General features: G+C 49.4%; 2 protein-coding genes across 2 annotated transcripts; one reads left to right on the forward strand and one right to left on the reverse strand.

Annotated features, from left to right (window-relative positions):
• Positions 1–123: 123 nt before the first annotated feature.
• On the reverse strand, positions 124–8,464 carry Mcat (malonyl-CoA-acyl carrier protein transacylase). The gene is made up of 4 exons (XM_051189513.1): positions 8,023–8,464; positions 6,597–6,684; positions 3,251–3,468; positions 124–1,318 (listed from the first exon to the last, which is right to left on the reverse strand). The coding sequence occupies exons 1-4, from the start codon at positions 8,434–8,436 to the stop codon at positions 887–889; spliced, it is 1,152 nt and encodes a 383-aa protein (XP_051045470.1). The 5' UTR covers positions 8,437–8,464; the 3' UTR covers positions 124–886.
• A 6,203-nt stretch (positions 8,465–14,667) lies between these two features.
• Tspo (translocator protein) lies at positions 14,668–21,021 on the forward strand. The gene is made up of 4 exons (XM_051189514.1): positions 14,668–14,847; positions 18,775–18,985; positions 19,619–19,757; positions 20,593–21,021. The coding sequence occupies exons 2-4, from the start codon at positions 18,804–18,806 to the stop codon at positions 20,779–20,781; spliced, it is 510 nt and encodes a 169-aa protein (XP_051045471.1). The 5' UTR covers positions 14,668–14,847; positions 18,775–18,803; the 3' UTR covers positions 20,782–21,021.
• The last annotated feature ends 556 nt before the right edge of the window (positions 21,022–21,577 follow it).

Below are 21,577 nucleotides of genomic sequence, written 5' to 3' on the forward strand. Positions count from 1 at the left end.
GACAAGAGCCCTGCTGTGAAAGCTACCCAGATTAGGTACAGGTCTTCCTAACAACAAAACAGGTTCCTGGGCTCCATTCCCAAGATACCCCAGCATCAGTGAATGACAAAGCCAGCCAGCAGCTTAGAAAGGCTCACATTTATTTTGTGTCCTCTCAGGAGCTTCTCTCCACTCCTGCTGCGGAGCAGCTGTGCTGTGAGGGAAACCATAGACACCTGATTCTGCAGCCACCACTGTCCCATGGATGACTTGGTGGTGGGGGTTTCTCCATGGATAAACTGGGCTGGCCTGGTGCAGTCAGGGTCTCAGGCCATCCTTCTTGCCCAGATACATTCCATACCTTACATCATGCTCCAAGTTTCTTCTATGAGGGACCACCCACTCTAGAGCATACAGGAGGCACTTAATAAGTGCTTCTTGGATATCTACTGTATACGGCACTCAATCTCCCAGCTGGCTAGTGAGGAGAGGACAAAGTGGTTGCCAAGGCCATCAGACAGATTGAAGGCCAAAGAAGCTATGACCTGGGCCCTGGGTGAACAGCAGGACATGGGGAGAGGATGATATGTCCCCCTGGCACCAGGCCTGGTTTGAAGCCAAGCAGCGCGTCCACAGCACCAACATGGCAAGTCTAAGGCTGCCCCAGGCTAGCCCTTCCTGGATTCACTGAAGGGCATGGTTGTGTGCAGAGGCAGATCATCTGCATAGGAATTCTTTCCCCCAGCAGCATATATTGTCAGGTGTAGGGATGGGTCGAGTCATGCGATGTGGCACTCAAGAGCGATGCTCTGAGGGAAGCCTTAGCCACAACTGAGGCTGCAGTGACCACTATCCTCCAGTCTGAGGAAAAGGGGCAGGTACAGAGACTCACCCTGAGGCCATTCATTCAAGACCCTCGGTGGTCAGGATCGGTGTTGGTCTGCATCACATCCACGTGGCTGTAGGACTTCCATGCCTGTCCATTGCAGTTCTTCAGGATGCTTCCCAGCTGCCGCCCAGGACCCACCTCAAAGGTGCTGGGGAATTCAGTGCCCTTCTTCCGCTTGTAGATAGAGTGCATCGTTTGTTCCCACTTCACTGGAGATACCACCTGCTGCCCCAGCAGCCTCCGGATGTGTTGGGGATCCTTGTATTTATGCCCACTGACATTGGAGTGGACAGCAACCAGTGGCTTCTTGATGTTAATGGTGCCTAGAATTTTCACCAGGGGCTCCACGGCTGGCTCCATGAGGCAAGTATGGAAGCCACCACTCACTGGCAACATTTTGGTGCGCCTGAAGTGATACTTAGCAGAATTCTTCCGGAGAAACTGCAGGGCCTGATGGGAAAAACAGGAGGAATCTCACAGATGCAAAGGTTTCAACTGTTGCTGGCATCGTATGTGGGGGTGGGGTCAGGGGGTGTGCTGGGATGGAACCCAAGGATCTGTGTGTCAAGCAAGACTTCTACCACTCTCAGCCCTTGCCTGGCTTTTGAGACAAGGCCATTGTACAGAGGTCAGGCTAGCTTTGTACTCTCAATCCTCCTAAGCTCCCTAAGCTTCCTGAGTGCTAAGATTACAAGTGTGCCTTACTACATGTAGCCCACAAACTCTTCAGCTCCAACCTTAGTCCACTTTTTCAGTTCTAGTTAACTTGGTTATAGAGTCAATGCTCAGCGGTATGTCCTCTTTTTAAAGATTTATTTAATTTTTGTGTACACCAGTGTTTTGCCTGCATGTATGTCACACACACGGCTGGTGCTTGAGGACAACAGAAGAGAATGCCTGATCCCCTGGAACTGGAGTTAGGGATGATGGTAACTATCATATGGGTTCTGAAAACCATACGTGGGTCCTCTGCAAGAACAGTGCTCCTAACCTTTGCACCATCATCTCCCAGTCCTAACGGTCTTTCTGTAGGGAGTTGACACTTTAGAGGTGGCATCTGAAGACTCCTAGCAAAGGTGACCTGGATAATGGAAGGAAACCACCAGGGTGAGAACTATGTGTGTGCAGTTTTCTTTTGTTGAATCAGGGTCTTACTATGAAGTCCTGGCTGTCCTGGAACTCACTCTGTAGACCAGACTGGACTTGAACTCAGAGATCCTCCTCCCCGAATGCTGGGATTAAAGATGCAAACCATCACACCCGGTTATATGTTATTTTTGAGGCAGGGTTGTAGGTAGTCCAGGCTGGCCTTGAACTCATTCTGTGGCCACATCGTTTTGCCTTCACCTCCCAAGGGCTGGGTTTATAAGTATGTGCCTTCAGCCCAGGTACTGGAGCTCAAATTTGGCCTTCAGTGGCACATGCTTGAGGCAGCCTAGATTGTGAGTTCAAGAGCAGCACAGGCTCCAAAGAAAGACTCTTAAACTTCTGGTTCTTGTTTTCCCATCTCAGCTTCCTTTACTGTGACATGGGAAAAAGACACCTTCTAGATGGTGGACTGGCAGTGAGGGAGTTAGACACAGGACAACTGGCCCTTAACAAGGCTTCTAGCTGTACTTTCTTGGCATCTCAAGGTAGCACTGGTCCCAGCTGCCACTTCCATAGGGCTCCTGCCCCTTTACTTAGTGCCTGACCTGCCCCTTACTGTGTCCCTGGACTGGTGTCACTTTGTCACACTGCTCCTCCTTTGACAACAGGAACTCTAATGGGTGTTGTGTCCCTAGTGCTAGTACACAGAATAGCTTGGTAGGTGACACTTGGAGAAGCAGCAGACAGCAGAGGACTGAGTACTTGAATGCAAAAATCAGACACTTAAGAAAAAGCCAGATGCCCGTGCACATGTAGTGGTGGCATCCTTTAATCCCAGCACTCAGGAAGCAGAGGCAGGCCGATCTCTGGGAGTTTGAGGCTAGCCTGGTCTACAGAGTGAGTTTCAGGACAGCCTGTCTCAAAAATCCAATAAATAAATAGGTAAACAAATAAATGAAAACACCAGGTAAAAAAGCCAGACAAAGCTACAGAAAACTGCTCCTCTTTCAAAGCAAGCAGCCAGATTGCAGGCATAGCATGGAAAGGCCTGGACATGGCGTGGTCTGGTCCTTTGACCTGAGCCAGGCAACTGGTTCAGAAACAAGCAGGTGATAGCCTGGCTTCTGCTCCCCTCTGCAGCACTCACACTGCCACACATGCCCTCAGCCCTTGACCATTTTCTCCAGGCCATGCTCAGCAAGGCACTGGCTCTTCCACTGGGACCTCAGAGGTATTCAGACTCCCTGGTCCACAGCAGACTGGAGTCTGAGGGTGGCTCCCATCAACACTAACCTCAAAGTTTCCTGAGATGACCCTGCAGTCAGGAAAGAGGTAGTTGGACACCTGGCACACCGGGTTCTCTATGCCTAAGGATCTGCAGTGCTCCTGGGCTTCCATGCAGGCAAGGGAGAAGTTGGACTGACGCTGGCCGAGAACAGACAGCATCCCACTGGGGACAGCTTCAGATGCTTCTTGCATAGCTTCAGCTCGGACCTTCACTGCATACAAACCTATCCAGATAGAAGTGTGTTTGGAAGTCTAACTGTGAAATGGAGGGTGAGCCATCATCAAGGGAAATACTAACAGTGGTGCTGACTGCCAATCCCAGGGCCACAGTTCTAATCATCTTTATCTGCTGTGCTGAGTAGTCACATCCAGCATAGAAGAGCACTTACTGACCTGAGTTCAAATCCCTCACACCCACATTAAATCAAGTATGGCTATGTAAGCCTATAACCCAGCAAAGAGGGAGGGTTAGACAGAGGCAGAGACTGCCAGCTGGGCTCTAGGTTCAGGGAGAGACCCTGACTCAGAGAAATAAATGATAAGAAACACAGTGTTCTTCTGTATCCTGTTAGTGCATATACATAGGTCTGCATATCTGCATACACAACCACAGGATGGAGGAGGAAACAACTGAAAAGCAGCATGCCCACTGTATTAACATAAATAACTAGGGCTAGAAAAATGGCTCAGCAGTTAAGATTGCTTATGTTCTTGCATAGGGTTAAGGTTCCATTCCCATCACCCACAGCAGGCATCTCACAACAGCCTGCAACTCCAGTCCCAGGGAATCCAGTGCCCTGGGTACTGCATACACATGGTGCACACAAACTCATGCAAGCACATACACAAAAAATAGAAATATCTTTAACTCAAGGGGGATAGGAGACTCTTTGGTTGTCACAACTGTGAGAGATTCTACAGACAGTGATGGGCAAACCAGGGGTCTTGCTACAAGTACACTACAATTCTCAAGAAAGTCCCTAAAATCTCCTGGTATCAAACATCTATGTGGTTGCTTTGGAGTCCAGGGAGGGGGACAAGAACAGACTTGGATCACTCAGTGTCAGGCAAGTCACACCTTCAGGTTCATCTTTCTGCTAGCAAACCAGGACAATAACATCCACTCTGTCTGGGCTGTTATAGAAAATGAAAGCTATTGTTTAAGAAAAACTGAAAAGGAACAGCAACAAAGACCATCAGACACACAGGTGGCTGTAAAACTACAAAAAGTACATGAATTTCATGAAACATGACTGTCATAAACCAGGCATGAGTAATTCATGCAGAGCCCAAGAACCCAACACTGCCAAGGCAGGAGAGTAAAAATGGGCTCAGGGAAAAGTGATGACAGGGCTGCACCCAGGCATGCTGCTCTAAGACTGAGACAGAGAGGAAGGGCTATGACAGCATCTCTGTCCACTCCCAATGTCTGTTCCTTAGGCTGACCATAGGCTGACCAGAATGAGGAGAGACACAGGAACTGCCACGGGGCCAGTGTCACACCCTTCTCTATGCACTCACTCAGGAATGGGTATATTTGTGTGAGATTTACAGCTCCATGGGCCTGGGTAAACTGTGGGGCACACATATAGAACTGCTGATGGGAAGCAAGAGAAAAGCTAAAGCAAGGTGAGGGCAAGTGTGAACACCTCACTCCCATGTGTGTGGTAAAGTAGTAACTATGGCAGATGCCACACAAAGACATTTAGCGTGCACCTGTGAATGTGGTGTCATCCTGTAAACTGCATAAGCCACAAAGCTGGTACTTTCAGTAGGACCTGGAAACATTGCCATCCCTTTTATAATAGTAATATGCTTTTAAAACAGCATTGAGAAGCCAGGTGTTGGCGGCACATGCCTTTAATCCCAGTACTTGGGGAGGCAGAGGCAGATGGATCTCTTGAATTAAAGGGCAGCCTGGTCTACAGGAGTGAGTTCCAGGACATCCAGGGATACACAGAAAAATGCTGTCTCAAAAACAAAACAAAACCCAGCATTGGGGACGGAGATGAGCTCGGTGGCAGACTGCTTGCCTAACGTGATCAAGGCCATAGGTTCATTGCCCAGCATCACTCCCTCAAGAATACCTCATTCCCATTTTTTCCTCCTCCAACCCCAGTAGCATCTGCCCCTTCTACCAACTGGATTCATGTATTATGGACATTTGATATTACAATTTAACTACACACTGTACTATTTATATTCCCAAAAGCTGGAACCTGAACTGATTTCTGCACATCCTCAACCCTCCTCTCCCACACGGTATGAAATGCTATTCACATGGGCTGACTTGAGTTTCTTTGATGACCACTGTTGTTAAATGTGCTTGTTGGCCATCTGGGTCTCATCTCTTAAGATATGAACATTCAAGTCCCTTCCCTGTATTGAACTATAAAACAGACTTGAACATCAATGAACTTATCAGACACTTGTGTGTGCTCTTGCTTTCTTGCTCTGTATGTCTGCCTGCCTGCCTCTCCTTCCCTTTTTCAGACAAGGTCTCACTATGCAGCCCTGGTGGGTCTGGAACTCGATATGTAGACGAGGCTGACTTTGAACTCACATAGATCCATCTACCTCTTTATAATTTTCAAGTGCTGGGATTAAGGGCATAAGCTCCAGACTCAGCTCAAGAGATCTTGCCACAACTTCCAGAGTAGCCAAACTACAAGCACATGCTACTATGCCCAGCTTTAGGGGGGAAAAAAAAATCAGGAAAAAGTCTAGAAAGAAGACTCATCATTTTAGAGTACTAACCACTCTTGTAGAGAATCCAAGTTCAGTTCTCTGCAGTCTGGATGCTGGGAATGGGCTTTGCATAATACACTAGGCAATAATCAAGTATTTATTGACTCTTTCATGTAACATCTACTGAGCACCTTCCAGGTGTGATAGGCAGAGAGTGAATGCCTTAAGGATGCAAAGGGAGAGCCAGCAAGAGGGCTCAGTGGCTACAGCCAAACCTAATAACCCGAGTTCAACCCTAAAAATGCACATGTTGGAAGGGAGAATAGACTACTTCCTAAAAATTGTCCTCTGCCTCACAGACACTGTGGCATGTGCATGCATACACATATACATACACACACACAATTTTATATAATTTAAAAAGGAATGCTGAGGGCAGTGAGGGAAGGTGACCAGGGGAATAGACTTCATGAGATGATACAGGAAACCTGCATTGAGTCCTTTAGACTTTAGAGAGGATCAACGGAATCTGGTCCTTGAGCTCCAGGGTCCTCTGCAGCCCTGTGTTCCCTTTCTGACAATCTTGGAGTGGGTCTAGCAACACTGTCCAGAGTTCCCTGTCCCCACTGAACCCAGCAAGAACACAAGCCAAACTCCCGTGTACCTTCAGAAAACTCCATGGCTCCAGCAAACACAAGGGCTGCAAACTCTCCCACGCTGAATCCAGCTGCAGCAACACAGTTCTCAATGACCTGTGGTGACAGAGCAGGACATGAGTCTGAACCTGTGGGTACCGAGCATTCAGTCCTAGGTTATGCACCTGGGAATTGGCAGGGCAGTTAAGTGTCACCATGAGCTGATTCTATTGGTCTGGTACTCCAGCTAGAAGAGAGCACACAGAGCTAGGCCAGCAACCCCTGAGTTTAGCCCTTTCTTGATGAGGGCCTTCCTTAGAAAAGTAGGCTAGCACCAATCCTAGTCACACCATGACCCAGAGCTCTGGATCCTCTTGCCTCTGCCAAGAGCAGTTTCTTGGGCATATGGGGTCCAGAAGTCACATGCACACTGCCTATGACAACTCATGGCTATAATCACTGCCCTGGGGGAGACTGAAGCTAGAGGATTTTGAGTTCAACAACATATTACAGTTCATCCTTCCCATGCTCCCAACCAAAACAAAAGTACAGGCATTAAAAATATGACTTTTCAGGCTACAGGGAACTGGATTTCAGTCCCCCCAGATCTACTTTACACTACTACTAAGGTAAGTAGGTAATGCTAATCTCTATAAAAATCTCAGCATAGGCTTGGCTCAAAGTAAGCACTTAGTAAAATGTGCCATAGGACCATACTCATTCCTGTAACTTTGAGCCTCCTGTCATTCCATCTTACGAGGTGGTAAAACAGAGGGTCTCAGCACCAGTTAACATGTATTGTCCTGGTATTACTCTACTTCAACAGCAAGTGAAGCCACATAATATAATATCTGCCATGCCATTTTCTGTCTTTTTAAGACAGGGTCTCACTATGTAGCCCTGATTGACTAGAACATGCTATGTAGCCCAAGCTGGTCAAATCCCTGGAGTTACAGTTATGAGCTGCCATGTGGGTGCTGGGAATTGAATGCAGCTTCTGGAAGAGCAGTTAGTGTTCTTAACCAGTGTTCTCTCCAGAACCTCAATAAATAAATAAAATTTAAAAAAAGATTTATGTGTATGAATGTTTTGCTTGCTTGAGTGTTATGTGCACGTGATACACATATTTGGTACCTGCAGAAGCCATAAAATGGTGTTGGATCCCATGGAACTGGAATTATGGATGATTGTGACCCGCCACATGGGTGCTGGGAACCTAACCCAGGTCCTCTTAACTTCAGAGCCACCTCTCCAGCCCAACACATTCATCTTTAATGTACTATATTAACTCGGTGCATTAAGTGTGAACTGTGTCTCTTCTAAGATGCAAACACCCTTGGAGCAGGGATCCTTGTTTCGTGCAGGAGGTCTAGAATACTAAATAATGATCAGAATGGCGAACAACAGGAACCACACTGAGGACCCTGCAGACCCAGCAGACTCTCCTCGGCTCACCGCCGGTTGCAGGTGATGAAGCTTCTCTACGGCGGCCAGTGAGGCCACAAAGATGGCGGGTTGGCAGTGCACGGTGCGGTCCAGGTCCTCCTGAGGCCCGCGCAGGCACAGCTCTAGCAGATCGTAGCCCAGCACCCGGTGAGCCGCTTCGTAGAGCTGGCGCACGCGCGGGAAGGCGAGCAGGCCGCCACCCATGCCGACCATCTGGCTACCCTGTCCGGGAAAGAGCAGCACTGAGCAGCGTGAGGGCGGCCGCCGCGCCACCGCCTCCTGGGCCCCCTCCTCAGCCGAGCTGGCGTTTCGCAGCAGCTCCGCCACGTCCACGGCATCCGGCGGCGGCTCCCGGAGGCTCGAGGCGGCGCGGCGTCCCCAGGACCCCCAGGCCCATCCGGCCCGAGCTACCCGGGCGCTCATAGCGAAACACAGGGGTTTTCTTTACCGCGGTGACGGAGGAGCACTGCGATTGCGCAGCGGCACGGTCCTACGCGTATTTCCGGTCGGGTCGCCCAAGCAGACAGGAAAAAAAAAATTCCTATGTACTGATCCACCCCAGCTCTCCAGCTCTCAAACAATTTGCAAGTGTGTCTCGGTCTGTGAGTTTCCTTAAACTTCTCCATCCAGGAACCACAGACAGCATTCCAGAGTGATCCAGTAGAACGTGAAAGAGTACGGTGAAACCCCTCCCCTCTTTTTAGCCCATGATTCTGTCAAGTGTATTAAGCAAGCAGTTCCGTGTTTCCTACAAAACACAACTAGATGCCCAGCTCATAAGCAGCCAATACATCTTCGTGTCGTAGAACCAAGTCCAGGATCCTTTTCAGGTTCTCTTTTTTAGATTTTTTTTTTTTAATTAGTCTGGGCCAGACCCCCTACATTCCGTTTCTGGAACTATGATCTGTTCTCATTTCCTGCCAGTCTTTGCTAAGGCGCCCAGGACATGCATACACACACTACAGTATTTCACTGTATGTGAGGTATTGTAAGACCCTCAGAATGAGGAGTCTTCCAGGTTTGGTCGATACCCCCAAGAACTCAATGTCCAGTCCAGTTGATGCAAAACGCAAGAGGCTTTAATGATCAGGAAACGTTTGCGCAAACGGGCTCCTCCAGCACGCAGGCTAGGGAGAAGCCCCCTCCCCTGGGCCCAGGTGTTTTTAAAGGCAAACCCACAAGCTTAGGGAGGGGGTGGGACCCTCTGTCCATTGAGTACTACGTGACCCTTGGAGGCCGGATGGTCTGCTATTAGGGTCAGCAGACCTTAGGGCTTCAGGTGTGCTAATTAATCTTGTCTGGGCAAACCAGAGTTACAGCTATCTCTTGACCCTATTTACCACCTGTTGACTCACAGGAAAGGAGGGGCAGTGTGAATTCTTCTTATCTCAGGGCCTTGTGAGAGGAAGCTAGCAAATTCCAAGGAACAGATATTGGTTTTTAGGTTAGTCCATCATTAACATTACTTTTTAGGTCTTTCAGTATGTTTCAGTGTACTGTGACTGGCATATTAATGCCACAGACTTCGGGACCTAAATAATAGAAATTATATCTTAGAATTTTGAAGGCTAAAAAGTTCAGGGTCAAGCAAGACACTTGCAGATACAGTGTCTGGGAAATCTGTTTCCTGGTTTTCAGACTAGCTTTTCCTGTCCCCACATGATAGATGGGGAGTATCTTCTTTGAAGGGTAACAATCTAATTTATGAAGGTTCTACCTCATGACCTAATCACTCCAACCCTCCAGGGTCTTATCTCTAAAATCATCACATTGGGGATTAAGGTTCAATATATGAATTTTGAGAGGATATATCAGTCAGTCCACAGTAATCCACATCTGACCATCTATTTCACTGAGTTTGAAAAACTCAAATGAGCATTTCAGGGTGCTCATCTTGTTTTGTTATTTTATGTTTTCATATATATGAGATAGATAGATAGATAGATGATAGATAGATAGATAGATAGATAGATAGATAGATAACCCCACTATGTAGCTGGCCTGTAACTCACAGAGATCTGCCTGTCTTTGACTCCTGGGTGCTGGGACTAAGGGTGTGTGCCACTACACTTAGCTATTTTTTAATTTTAATTGTCTGTATATGAGTATGGCTGCTATGGAGCCCAGAAGAAGGTGTTGAGTCATTTGGAGCTAAAGTTATAGGTGGTTGTGAGCCACTTGAGAGGGTGCTGGGAATGGAGTTCAGGTCCTCTTTGAGAGCAATATGTACTCTTAATTGCTGAGCCACCTTTGGCTAGGAAAACTTTTGTGGTGGTTTAAATAAAAATGGCCCCCACAGGCCCATAGGAAGTGGCACATTACAAGGTTTGGCCTTGTTGGAGGAAGTGTGTCACTGGGGGGGCAGGCTTTGAGATCTCAGATGCTCAAGCCATGTCCAGTGTGACATTCCCTTCCTGCTGCCTACAGATCCAGGTATAGAACTCTCAGCTCCTTCTCCAGCATGCCACCATGCTTCCTATCATGATGATAATGGACTAAACCTCTGAAACTGTAAGCCAGCCCCAATTAAATGTTTTCCTTATAAGAGTTGCCATGGTAATGGTGTATCTTCACAGCAATAGAAATGGTAATTTAGACAAGTGCATATCCCACTAGAGGGAATTTGCCAGGTGAAACATGACCAGTGCATCCAGTGGTGTGGTCATAAATGGTGAGTGTGCTTCAACACAGGACCCAGAAACACACAGCAAAGGAATGCTTTGTTTGCACATGTACTTGTATGTGTATGATTGAGTGGAATCTCTGTGCACATGTGGGTATGTGTACACCATGCGTGTGTGTGTGTGTGTGTGTGTGTGTGTGTGTGTGTGTATGCAAGGAGTCAGTGTTGATTGTCTCTATCAGTCTTGAGATGGCTACTCTTGGTTGTCAACTTGACTATATCTGTAACAACAGTCCAGAAATGCAGGGCACTTCTGTGAGAGATTTTTCTGCTTAGTTTGAAGTGAGTGAATCTGCTTCTAACCTGGACCTTTGAGGTAGGAAGACACACCTCTGATATGGATCTTGAGGTGGGCTACATCTTCTGCTGGTTGCCTATATAATAACATAGAAGAATGAAGCTTTTGCTCTTTGCCTGCTTGCCCTTGCCTTGCTAGTACATCTATTCCTTCATTGGAGCATATTTCTTCAGGATTCTAGTATATATAGAAGACCAGCTGAGACATGCAGCCTTGTGGGACTGGGCAACTACTGATTCTTGGACTTTCTATTCACAACTAGCCATTGTTGTATTAGTTAGACTGTTGCCTGTAAGTCATTACAATTATATGCTGGCCATTCCAAAAGGAAAATCCTGAAGTCATCGATAGTGAAGGAATACTGAACCTAAACTAACAAACTGTCACCCACAGACATCTTTCTTCCTTCCTTTCTTCTTTCCTCCCTCCATTCCTTCCTTTCTTCTCTCTCTCTGTCTCTACCTCTTGCTCTCATTTTTTTTTCAAAACAGGGTTTCTCTGTGTAACAGTCCTGGTTATCCTGGAACTCACTCTATAGACTAGGCTGGCCTTGAACTCACAGAGATCTACCTGCCTCTGCCTCCTGAATGCTGGGATTAAAGGCATGTGCCACCACTGTCCAGCCTTGTTCATTTCTTCTGTTGTGAGGAGACATCCAGTGATTCATGGGCATCCAAGGAAAGCCTGTTATGGATAGAAAAGAAAGCCAACATATAGAATTTGGAAACTGAGGACAGAAGAAAGTAATTGTTTTTTTAAAAATTAACTTGGTGGCCAATGAGATGGCTCAGTGGATAAGAATGCTTGCTACTAAGCCTAAAAACTGAGTTTGGTCCCCAGAACCCACATGATAAAAAAAGAGACCCAATTTTTGCAGGCTCTCCACAGACATCACAAACAAAATAAATATACGTAAAAAATTTTAAAAAGAAAATTATAATTGACCTCTTCACGAGGTAAGACAGTATGCTTATAAGACAAATGGGCAATGATATAATCGTGTACAGGGAAAAAATAGCAAAGCAGAACTGAAACACTCAGAAGAAACCACTGTCTCAGAAGTGGGGGTGGTACCAAACAAATAAAACATAAGGACTAAAGCAAGACCCTGCAGGGAGTGAGGAGTCAGCACAGGAAGTCCAGGGCCCTGAGTGACAGGTGTTCCAGAAAGAGAAGTGAGGAAACAGAGGGCAGGAAACCATCAGGCAGCGGGTGAGCAATTCATTCCTGACAAGAAATGACCAGGCCTTTCCACAATGACAGGGGCTGTTGAGACCCAGGCCTGGTGTTGCACACCAGGAGCCCCAGCACTTGAGAGGCCAGGATGGAGGACCATGAGTTCAAGGCCTGCTTGAATTACACAGGAGACACCAAAATAAAGATTAAAAGATGAGCCAGGAAGTGGTGACACACACTTTTAATCCCAGCACTCAGGAGGAGACAGAGGCAGGTGGATCTCCGTGAGTTTGAGGCCAGCCTGATCTACAGAGTGAGTTCCAGGACAGCCAAGGCTATATTTTAAAAAAAAATGGGGGCTGGAGTGATGGCACAGAGGTTAAGAGCACTGACTGCTCTTCCAGAGGACCTGGGTTTAATTTTCAGCAACCACATGGAGGCTCACAACCATCTGTTAACTCCAGTGCCAGGGTGTCCAATGCCCTCTTCTGGCCTCTGTAGGCACCAGGCATAATATGATGAACAAGCATACATGCAGTAAGATAACCCATACACATAAAATTTAAAAAAAAAAAAAAGCACTTGGGAGGCAGAAGCAAGTAGATCTCTGTGAGTTCGAAGCTAGCCTGGTCTACAGAGGGAGTTCCAGGACAGCCAAGGCTACATAGAGAAACCTTGCTTTGAAAAACCAATAAGTAAGCAAGTAAATAAATAAATAAATAAATAAATAAAACAAGAGTAAGAAAGAGCAGACCCTTTGGGCGATGGCTCAATGTGCTAAATTTAAATTCACATAGAAGATTGCATTTGCAAAATTCCAAAATTTTGTAGCTTTCCAATAAAGAACCAGATAGATTGCATCCAAAGCCTATAGCAATAAGGTGGCATCAATAGCTGAGCAGACCAACAACCTGTACAGTTGCAGACTGATGTCATAGCCTGTAGATCACAACATACTGTCAGGGTTCTGAAGGACAGTGGCCTTCCTAGTGAGGCATCAGTCCACAACAGGGAGGACAGATTTATGGTTTTGGTTGTGAGCCTAGCCTTTAATGGCTGAGCCATCTCTCCAGGCCAGGGAGGACAGATTTATATTTAAGGTCACCTTGCAAGCACACCAGAAGAGGTCTAGGAGGGCTGGCTCAACCCAGACAAAGAGGGGCCCCTCAGGGAGAAGATGCTTTGGTCTGTTTTCTGTTGCTATCACTGAATGCCACACACTGGGTCATTTATATAGAGTAGAAGTTATTCCACAGAAGTTAGTCCTCAGGTTGGAAAGTTCAAGGTCATAGGCTGTGTCTGACAAGGGCCTCCTTGCTGGTCAGGACTCTGTAGACTGGATGCAGGGAATCATCTGGCAAGAGGGGCCACATCCAAGAACTAGCAGCAGCTGGCTTAGATAACAGACCCACACTAGGGATAATGGATCTATTCCTGCGCCAGTCACTACTGGATGGGGCCCCACAGTGAGTCTGTGGGACTTAATCCTCTATTCAAGGCCCACCTGATCCCACCTTTTTATTCTTCACCAAGGGGACTAAACTTCCACAAGAGATTTCCCCCAGGGGACATTCATTCCTTGGCAAACACACAGTAGGACGTGAAACCCACCCAGGAGGGAGACAAGGGTATCCCAGAGAGGCACAGAAAGACTGAAAGGTGATGGGCATGCGCGAGGCATGTACAGTCATTGCCACAGGGATTGGCAAGAGAACAGAGGTGTGCTGGGAGATGTCACAACCACCCCTCCTATTGTGCTGCTGTATATGAACGAGAGGCCCGGGACTGAGACGATGCTTTAGTGGGTCACATGCTCACCTTGTAACCACCTGAATCTGAGAACCTGTGTTTAAATCGTTGGTACACAGTTATAATCCCAGGGCCCAGAAGTTGAAATAGGCGGATCCCGGTGGAGCTCTTTGGCCAGCCAGCCTACTCTAAATGACTCACAGGAAGAGGTTGAGGGCTGCCAGCGAGTGGGTGTGGCAAAGCATAATGCCTAGGGCCTTACTACCACAAGGGGCAGAAAGAGTTTGTTTTGTTTTGGATGGTGCTAGGGATTGAACTCAAGGGCCAGTGCATGCAAAGAATGCAATCCACCACAGAACTATATCCCCAGTCCCTCATTAAAAAAAAAAAAAAATCAGAGTAAGGTGATAGGTAGAATTCAGCCAGGCACAGTCGAAAAAGAATAAATCATAATACGCAGCCCAGACTGGCTGCGAGCTCACTGTCATCCTCCTGTCTGAGCCTCCGGTGGTGGGATTACAAGCATGTGTCACCACATCCTGATTTTCGTTATTTGAGAACAATGGTCTGCCTGCGATGCCCCGAGCAGGGATCTCTCCCCTCTGTGTCAGGCCCACTATGGGGTGAGAAAAAGAGAGGGATGCCTGGCAGAGGGCGGACTTGGGAAGCCAGGGTGCCCTCCGGGTGCGGGGTGGGGCGGGGCGGGGCGGGGTCAGCAGCCACCACCTCTGTGCGTAGTGTCCTTTGCGGAGCAGCCAGCAACCGCGTGAGTGGGGCTACGGATGGGTGAGACCCCGAGAGCGGGGAGACAAAAAGGAAACTGAGGCCGGCACCGAGAGGGAGGAACTTTTCCTGAGAGAGTGTGCAGCTCGGGGTGGTTGGCAGCCTGGGGACGGCAGCCAAGGTCCTGCACCTCGGTGGGGACCCGGTAGGTTGCTGCTGGTGGCATCTGGGCTCAGAAGGGAGGGGGCCTCTGGCTGCTGGCAATCCTGCCTCCCTTGCAGGGGAATACTGGGATCCGTTGGAAACTGAAGTTGTGCCAAGGTTCACACCGGCAGTGTGTGGGAGTCAGGACTTGCGCCCCGGTTTTCTGCCGCCAAAGCCTCCTTCCCCTACACACACACACACATACATGGTGTGGCCACCTCTCCTGCGCAGTGATGTGTGCACTCGGGCATTGCGTTTGCCCATCTGTGCCTGGCCATGGCTGAACTGAGATCCGCTGGGGTTCAGAAACTCCTGACAGTGAGTTCCTGAGGGGTGGGACCAACAGACATTAGGCTTGCTTTTTACTTTATCCTTCCGTTTTTCCCTGATTGGACTTTTCAGCTTCTTCTGTTCGCGGTCCCCTTGTTAGGTGTTGTGCAAGCGGCTCCTAAAAGCCTGCTTTGTTTGAAAAAGTTGCCACTCGGCAACGCCATTTCCCAACACCCCACGCCTCAAGATGACCAGTTCGTGCCAGTCCTAACCGACCCGCTCTTGGCACTGTGTTTACTTTCAGAACGAGAAAGGCTGGTAAAGGGTATAATGAGGATTTCCGGGTTCGTTAAGAATAAAAAGCCGTAAAACTCCTCGGGACAGCAATGGATGGCTGGAAGGAAAGCTCAGGGATGGGGAGGAGCTTCAGGGAGTGGAAGGAAGATCGCTGGCTCCTTTCTGTTTCTGGGTCACAGTCTCTCGGGAGTCCCCAGAGCAACAGGTGCTCCAGAGGCACTGGCCCTGTCCTAGCTTCACAGACTGGGACACTGATGCCCTGAGTCTGGGGTTGTCTAGCCAGAAGTGAAACACTGCGGAGGCTGCTGACTCCAGCCTCAGTGCCAGAGGGCTCAGGCATCCTATCTGGCTGAGCCCTCTGGCACAACCAGATAGGATGCCTGAGCTGGGGCTCCATGGAGTGATGGTACCAAGGTTGGAGAGGGTGGAGCTGGTGGTCTGAGACCTTTCTGACACTGGGAAGAGGGTAGTGTCAGCCTGTGGGCTTGATCCTTGCCCAGGGCACAATATCCCAAGCAGAGCTATCCCAGAGTGGCTGTGCGTCCTTGTGGCCTTTAGGGGCACAGACCTAGAATGGTCTACAATCTCTTGGGCCTCAGTTTCTTCACCGGGAAAGTGGCACTAGCAATGAGCCCCCACGAGGTACTGAGCAGGTTGTGTAGATCAAAGAGAGGCGGCTGACCCCTGCTTTGTGGCCACTGTGAGGAATACAGACCTTTGACAGGATGAAGGAAGAGCCCTAGGCCACTGAACATGAGTGATGCCTTGGTTCCTTCCCAGGAGTCCTGGAGTAGCAAAAGTGGAGAAGGCTTACAACCATGGTCTGCTCTCTATTGTCCTCTGACCAAGGTGTTCTCCAGAAGTGGAGAGGTGGCTACCTCCTCTCCAAGAGGAAGAAATTGATAGTCACAGCCATGTGTGGAGTTTTCTGGGGAGATCTTGGTGTCCTGTCTCCCCCCTCCCCGTCTTTTTTCCTGAACATCCCAAGGCTCCCTAGCAAGCTGGTGGCAGGGTGAAGCTTTGGATGTTCTGTGTCTTCTGGAAGAGACTGAAATAAAGGGTTGAGCAGACCCTCTATACCTTCTGGCACTCCACCCTGGGCTTCTACCCAGCTCAGCCTAGCCCAGGGTGACTCAGCTTCATGGGCCCCACCCGTCTGCCACCCCTCCAGGCGGGTGACTCAGGAACTGGGCAGTCTTCAAGAGGCCCCTGGAAGGTCCCTAGCCCAGATTTCTCCTGTAGTTTCAAGTGGGGTGGGCAACTGTCCTGTTTTGTGACCTTGGATGGGAATAGGGGTCCTCCCGCTGATCTCAGCGCAGAAGAGTATAAACCCTGCCTGGCCTTTTGGGGACAGTTAAAGGTGGCAGCAGGAGCCTAGGGTTCAGCGTTCTGTCCCCAGATCTTGTCCTCATGGTATGTCCTTGGGATAGCCACCACCCTTTTCTATATAATGGACAAATAATGGGAGACTTGATGGACTCTGAAACCCATCAATAGAGACACTGGTTGATCCTGTTTGGAGACTTCCTGGGCACAGAGTATGGACCTGTTACCGTCCCCTACTCCCACTGGGCGCTGTGACAGGAGCACTTTTGCCTGCAAAGAGGGAAGGAGGGGAGAGGTGCTGCTGCAGGGGTGGGATGGGGCGGGTGTTAAGGCTGGCAAACCTCTAAGGCGGGGCAGGCAGGGTAGGCAGGGTGTATCAGGAAGGAAGCCAGCTACACAGACTCTGACCTGGTAGGGAATGTTCATAGAAGGTGCTGGGGGACTTAAGGGGGGTTCTTGGTTGTGGGGATGGGCAGGGCTGGCTTGGAACAAGGAGCAACTGCCAGCAGGAGTTTTTTTTTTTTTTTTTTTGTGGGAGATGGACATGTTTGGAACTTGGTGTGAACTTGGTGTTGGCCGGGCAGATTGTCAGTTTAAATTTGGGGAGTTTCACCTCAGCTAATGAGACATGCTGCTGCTGCTGCTGGTGGTGGTGGTGGTGGTACTTGCCTGTAATCTAACTAAGCGATTGGGAAGTTGAGGCAGGAGTTTCAGTTTGAGGGTAGTCTGGGCTACACAGTATCTTCGTACACCTAAAAAGAGAGGCCCTGGCTTGGATCCCTGGCACTTATAAACAAATGAATAAATGAAAGTCCTCTGAAGCTTGATGGAGGGACTGCTTGAGACTCCCCTGTTGTTGGGCACAGGACTAGCTACTTTTCTGTTGCTATGATAAAACACCATCTCCAAGGCAAGTAATTTGGCTTCTAAGAGTGGTAAGAGTCCATCCTGGTGGGGAGGCATGACAGCAGGCAGGCATGGTGGAAGGAGCAGGAAGCTAAGGGCTCACATCTTCAGATGCAAGCATGGGGCAGAGAAAGCACACTGAAGTAGGAGAGGCTTTTGGTGATGTACTTCCTCCAGCAAGGCCACATCTCCGAAGCCTCCCCAAACAGCAGCACCAACCGGGAGCCAAATATTCAAATATCTAAGCCTATGGGGGATATTCTCATTAAAACCACTTCAGTCTACCTACCACCAAGCTATATCTCCAGCCTTTAGAAGCCCCCCCCCCCCGTGTGTGTGTGTGTGTGTGTGTGTGTGTGTGTGTGTGTGTTGTATATGTTGGTGTATGGAAGTGAGACCAGAGGTTGACAATGTCTTCCTCAATAGCTGTATACTTGATTTTCTGAGGTAGAATCTTGCTGAACACAGAGGTTGCCAATTCCAGCAAGTCTGGCTGCCTTGTTCTGGGGATCCTATCTCTACTTCCACAGCACTGGAATTATAGGTAGATCACCATACCCACCCAGAATTCATACGGATATCAGGGATCCAGACTCCACTTTTCACACTTGCCCAGCAAATGCTTGATCCACTGAAACATTTCCCTAGCATGGCTTATCTAATGCAGACACCTCTAATTCTCTAGCTACTATCAGTGTTGAATGTTCTTGGGAACCATTTTTTGATGGGGAAACCGAGTTCAAATCAGGGTACTGACTGCTTAGTACTCCCATAGCAAGCAGAGGCAGAGTGGACCCTGGATGTCCACAGTAGGGGCCCCCATTTTCTAGCTCACAGGGTCTTGACTCTAGCCTAGAGATTGTCTGCAGAGGGCCTGAGACCAGCTGTAAGACCAGCCATAAACTTTTTCTTAAGCATTCATGTGAGCATAGCTTTGTGAGCAGGGCAGAGGCTGGCCTTTCGTGCTGGGGACATCTCTGGGCCAGGGTATGAATGTGGAGTGTGGACTCTGCGCTCCTGTCTCACCCATCAGGAACAGGTGGGCTAGCTGATCCTGGGGTACAGGACTCCAGAGATGCTGAAGGCAATGATTTAGAACTTCTCTCACTTGCCCTGTGTTCTCTTTCAGATCATTCCAGAACAGCAGTTGCAGTAGCTATGGCTCCATCCTGGGTGCCTGCCGTAGGTCTCACTCTCGCACCCAGCCTTGGGGGCTTCATGGGTGCCTACTTTGTGCGTGGTGAGGGCCTCCGCTGGTATGCTAGACTCCAGAAACCCTCCTGGCATCCCCCTCGCTGGACACTGGCTCCTATCTGGGGCACGCTGTATTCAGCCATGGGGTAGGTGGTTGCAGGCACTACCTTGCAGTGAGTGTCCTGTTCCCCATGGAATCAGGCTAGGCATTGAGCCCCCAAGCAGAGGGAGGCCCCAGGACAGAGTAGCATCATTTCCCTCTTGGGAAAGGGAGGGTGGCGAGGCTGCCAACCTATGCATTGCAAGATTGAACTTTTTCCTGCTTGCCTCTGGGAACCCTGCCTGGTTACACACTGCTGAGGCTGCCCCATGTATAAAGGTCAGTGTGGACAACAGCAACACGTGCCAAGAAAAATAGGTGGCAGCCACATCCTTTGGTTTGTCTGTACGACAGCAGAGCCTGGTGTGATTCATTCCCAGAAGCCCTCTGCAGTCATTGCCTCATGGCCCCAAGAGCCTGCATGACCAAGCTGCCACTTGCTTGTGGCCTTACCTCCAGCCTTCATCCTGTAACCACACACTGACTCAGGGTCTCAATTCAAATCTCCATAGCAATCTTAGAAGAAACCAAGGTCCAGAGAGGGCAAGCAGTGTCCCGAGATCACACAGAAGTCAGTGGCAGGGCATACCTGAGCCATCACCGAGTGGACTTGGGAGGGGAGCCTTGGGAGGACTTGGGAGGGACTTGGCCTTGCCCAGTGACCCATTGTCTGTTTCAGGTATGGCTCCTACATGATCTGGAAAGAGCTGGGAGGCTTCACAGAAGAGGCCGTGGTTCCCTTGGGTCTCTACACTGGTCAGCTGGCTCTGAACTGGGCATGGCCCCCCATCTTCTTTGGTGCCCGGCAGATGGGCTGGGTAAGTATGGCCGTAGCTTGACCCTTGGGTCATTGGTGATGGCCCTGGGAGAGCAGGTGAAATTCAATCCCAAGTGGCGGGGGAGGCCTGTGGCTTGTTGCCCCTTTAGAAGTTCCATGAGTCAAGTGCAGTGGGGTCCCTGGAGCCCCAGCTCTCTGGAGGTTGAAATGAGAGGATCAGTTGAGCCCAGGAAAGGGCTAGGCCAGCCTAGGTGACAGTGACCTGTACACTAACACAGCCTCAATCCATCTTCCCTCCATGAAGAAAGTTCAGAAGGCCAGGTTGAAGTGGGTGGGGCTGTGATCTTGGGTATAGAACCCACGATGTGAGATACCAGCATTACATCTGGGGCTGTGCATGCTGACACGGGGACAAAACTTCTTTAAAATGTTCTTGTTCAGGATTTGTGATACATGCCTGGCCTGTAATCCCAGCAGAGGCTAGAGGATTGCTTTAAGTCTGACAGCCTGGTTTACAAAGCTAATTCAAAGTCAGCTAAGACCACATAGTGAGACCATCTTGAAAAAAAGTTACTGCTGAACCTGGGGTGTGCACACTACAACAGCTTAACCCCTCACACTGGCCTATTGCGGCAACACTTGACAACTTGGTATCTTCAGGTCTGAGGCCTTCCAGTTGCTGCTTTACTCTTTAACATGCTACGTCCCCTTGGGGCTGTCTCCATACATGGCACAGTTAGGCAGGGACTTAACAACTGAGGCTGAGAACAGAAAGCAGGTGAGCCATCACACCTCAGGGGTGCAGTAGGGCGAATCGAGACTTCCATCCTCTAGACCCTGCAGGACCTTAGTCTCCCCACTTTCTGTCTCTGCAGGCCTTGGCAGACCTTCTACTTGTCAGTGGGGTAGCAACAGCCACGACCCTAGCCTGGCACCGAGTGAGCCCGCCAGCTGCCCGCCTGCTCTACCCCTACCTGGCCTGGTTGGCCTTTGCAACCATGCTCAACTACTATGTATGGCGTGATAACCCTGGTCAGCGAGGTGGCTCACGGTTCCCAGAGTGATCACACCCTGTCCATCAGGACACAGCACTGCCAGTCAGGCACCATGGATGGTGGCCATCATGCTTTCATGACCATTGGGCCTGCTGGTCTACCTGGGTCTTGGCCCAGAGAGCCACCAGACTGGTCAAGGTGGTCAGTGCCAAGTCCCATCCAGGGACAGTTGTATCTGCCTTTCTGCACTGCTCCAGGAATGCCCTACAAGCATGGGCTTTTAAAGCTAAATAAAGTCATTAAACTTCATGTGTAACAGACTGTGTACATAGGGGAACACTTGGTCTGCGGGACAGCAGAGGCTATGGCCATGCAGCATGGCTCTGCTGCTGAGGCTGGGCCTGTCTGGGCTGTATCACCCAGCTTCTACACCTAGGGTAGCTCTCTCTAACACTCAACTGGCAGAAGAGGGTGTTGAGTCCTAGGACCAGCAGACAGAGTCATCTTGCCGGTCCAGATCAGGAGCTGTTACCTACCCATACCCAGGGCTCCATTTGGGTGACCTATAACCTCTTTATGCAGAAGTTGGGAGGCAGGACAAGGTGCCTTTCCCACAGGCAGTGTCTCAGCCCCTCATGAGTATATATGGTCCCTACAGGGCACCATGCTGGACACTTTTAGGGACAATGCCCCTGAGACGGAGGGGCTCCTTGGCAGTGCTTTGTCATGCATGCAGGTCATACAGCATCAGCAGTGCTCCACAGCAAGGTACCTGCCAGCCACAAAGCAGTTCTGCTCAAATGGGGGTCATCTGCCACCTACATATGTGCTTCCCCTGTCCACGAGAGGTGCCTCTCTTGTATGC

This window comes from Phodopus roborovskii, unplaced genomic scaffold, assembly GCF_943737965.1.
Source record: "Phodopus roborovskii unplaced genomic scaffold, PHOROB, whole genome shotgun sequence".
Lineage (NCBI taxonomy): Eukaryota > Metazoa > Chordata > Mammalia > Rodentia > Cricetidae > Phodopus > Phodopus roborovskii.

Bases quoted from the DNA above. Each gene is read 5' to 3' on its own strand.
- Mcat (XM_051189513.1), bottom strand. From the start codon at position 8,436: ATGAGCGCCCGGGTAGCTCGGGCCGGATGGGCCTGGGGGTCCTGGGGA. The intron at 6,685-8,022 runs GTGAGCCGAGGA...CTGTCACCACAG, and splicing joins TTCATCACCTGCAACCGGCG to GTCATTGAGAACTGTGTTGC. The intron at 1,319-3,250 runs GTTAGTGTTGAT...TTTTCCCATCAG, and splicing joins TCATCTCAGGAAACTTTGAG to GCCCTGCAGTTTCTCCGGAA.
- Tspo (XM_051189514.1), top strand. From the start codon at position 18,804: ATGGCTCCATCCTGGGTGCCTGCCGTAGGTCTCACTCTCGCACCCAGC. The intron at 18,986-19,618 runs GTAGGTGGTTGC...TGTCTGTTTCAG, and splicing joins ACGCTGTATTCAGCCATGGG to GTATGGCTCCTACATGATCT. The intron at 19,758-20,592 runs GTAAGTATGGCC...CTGTCTCTGCAG, and splicing joins GTGCCCGGCAGATGGGCTGG to GCCTTGGCAGACCTTCTACT.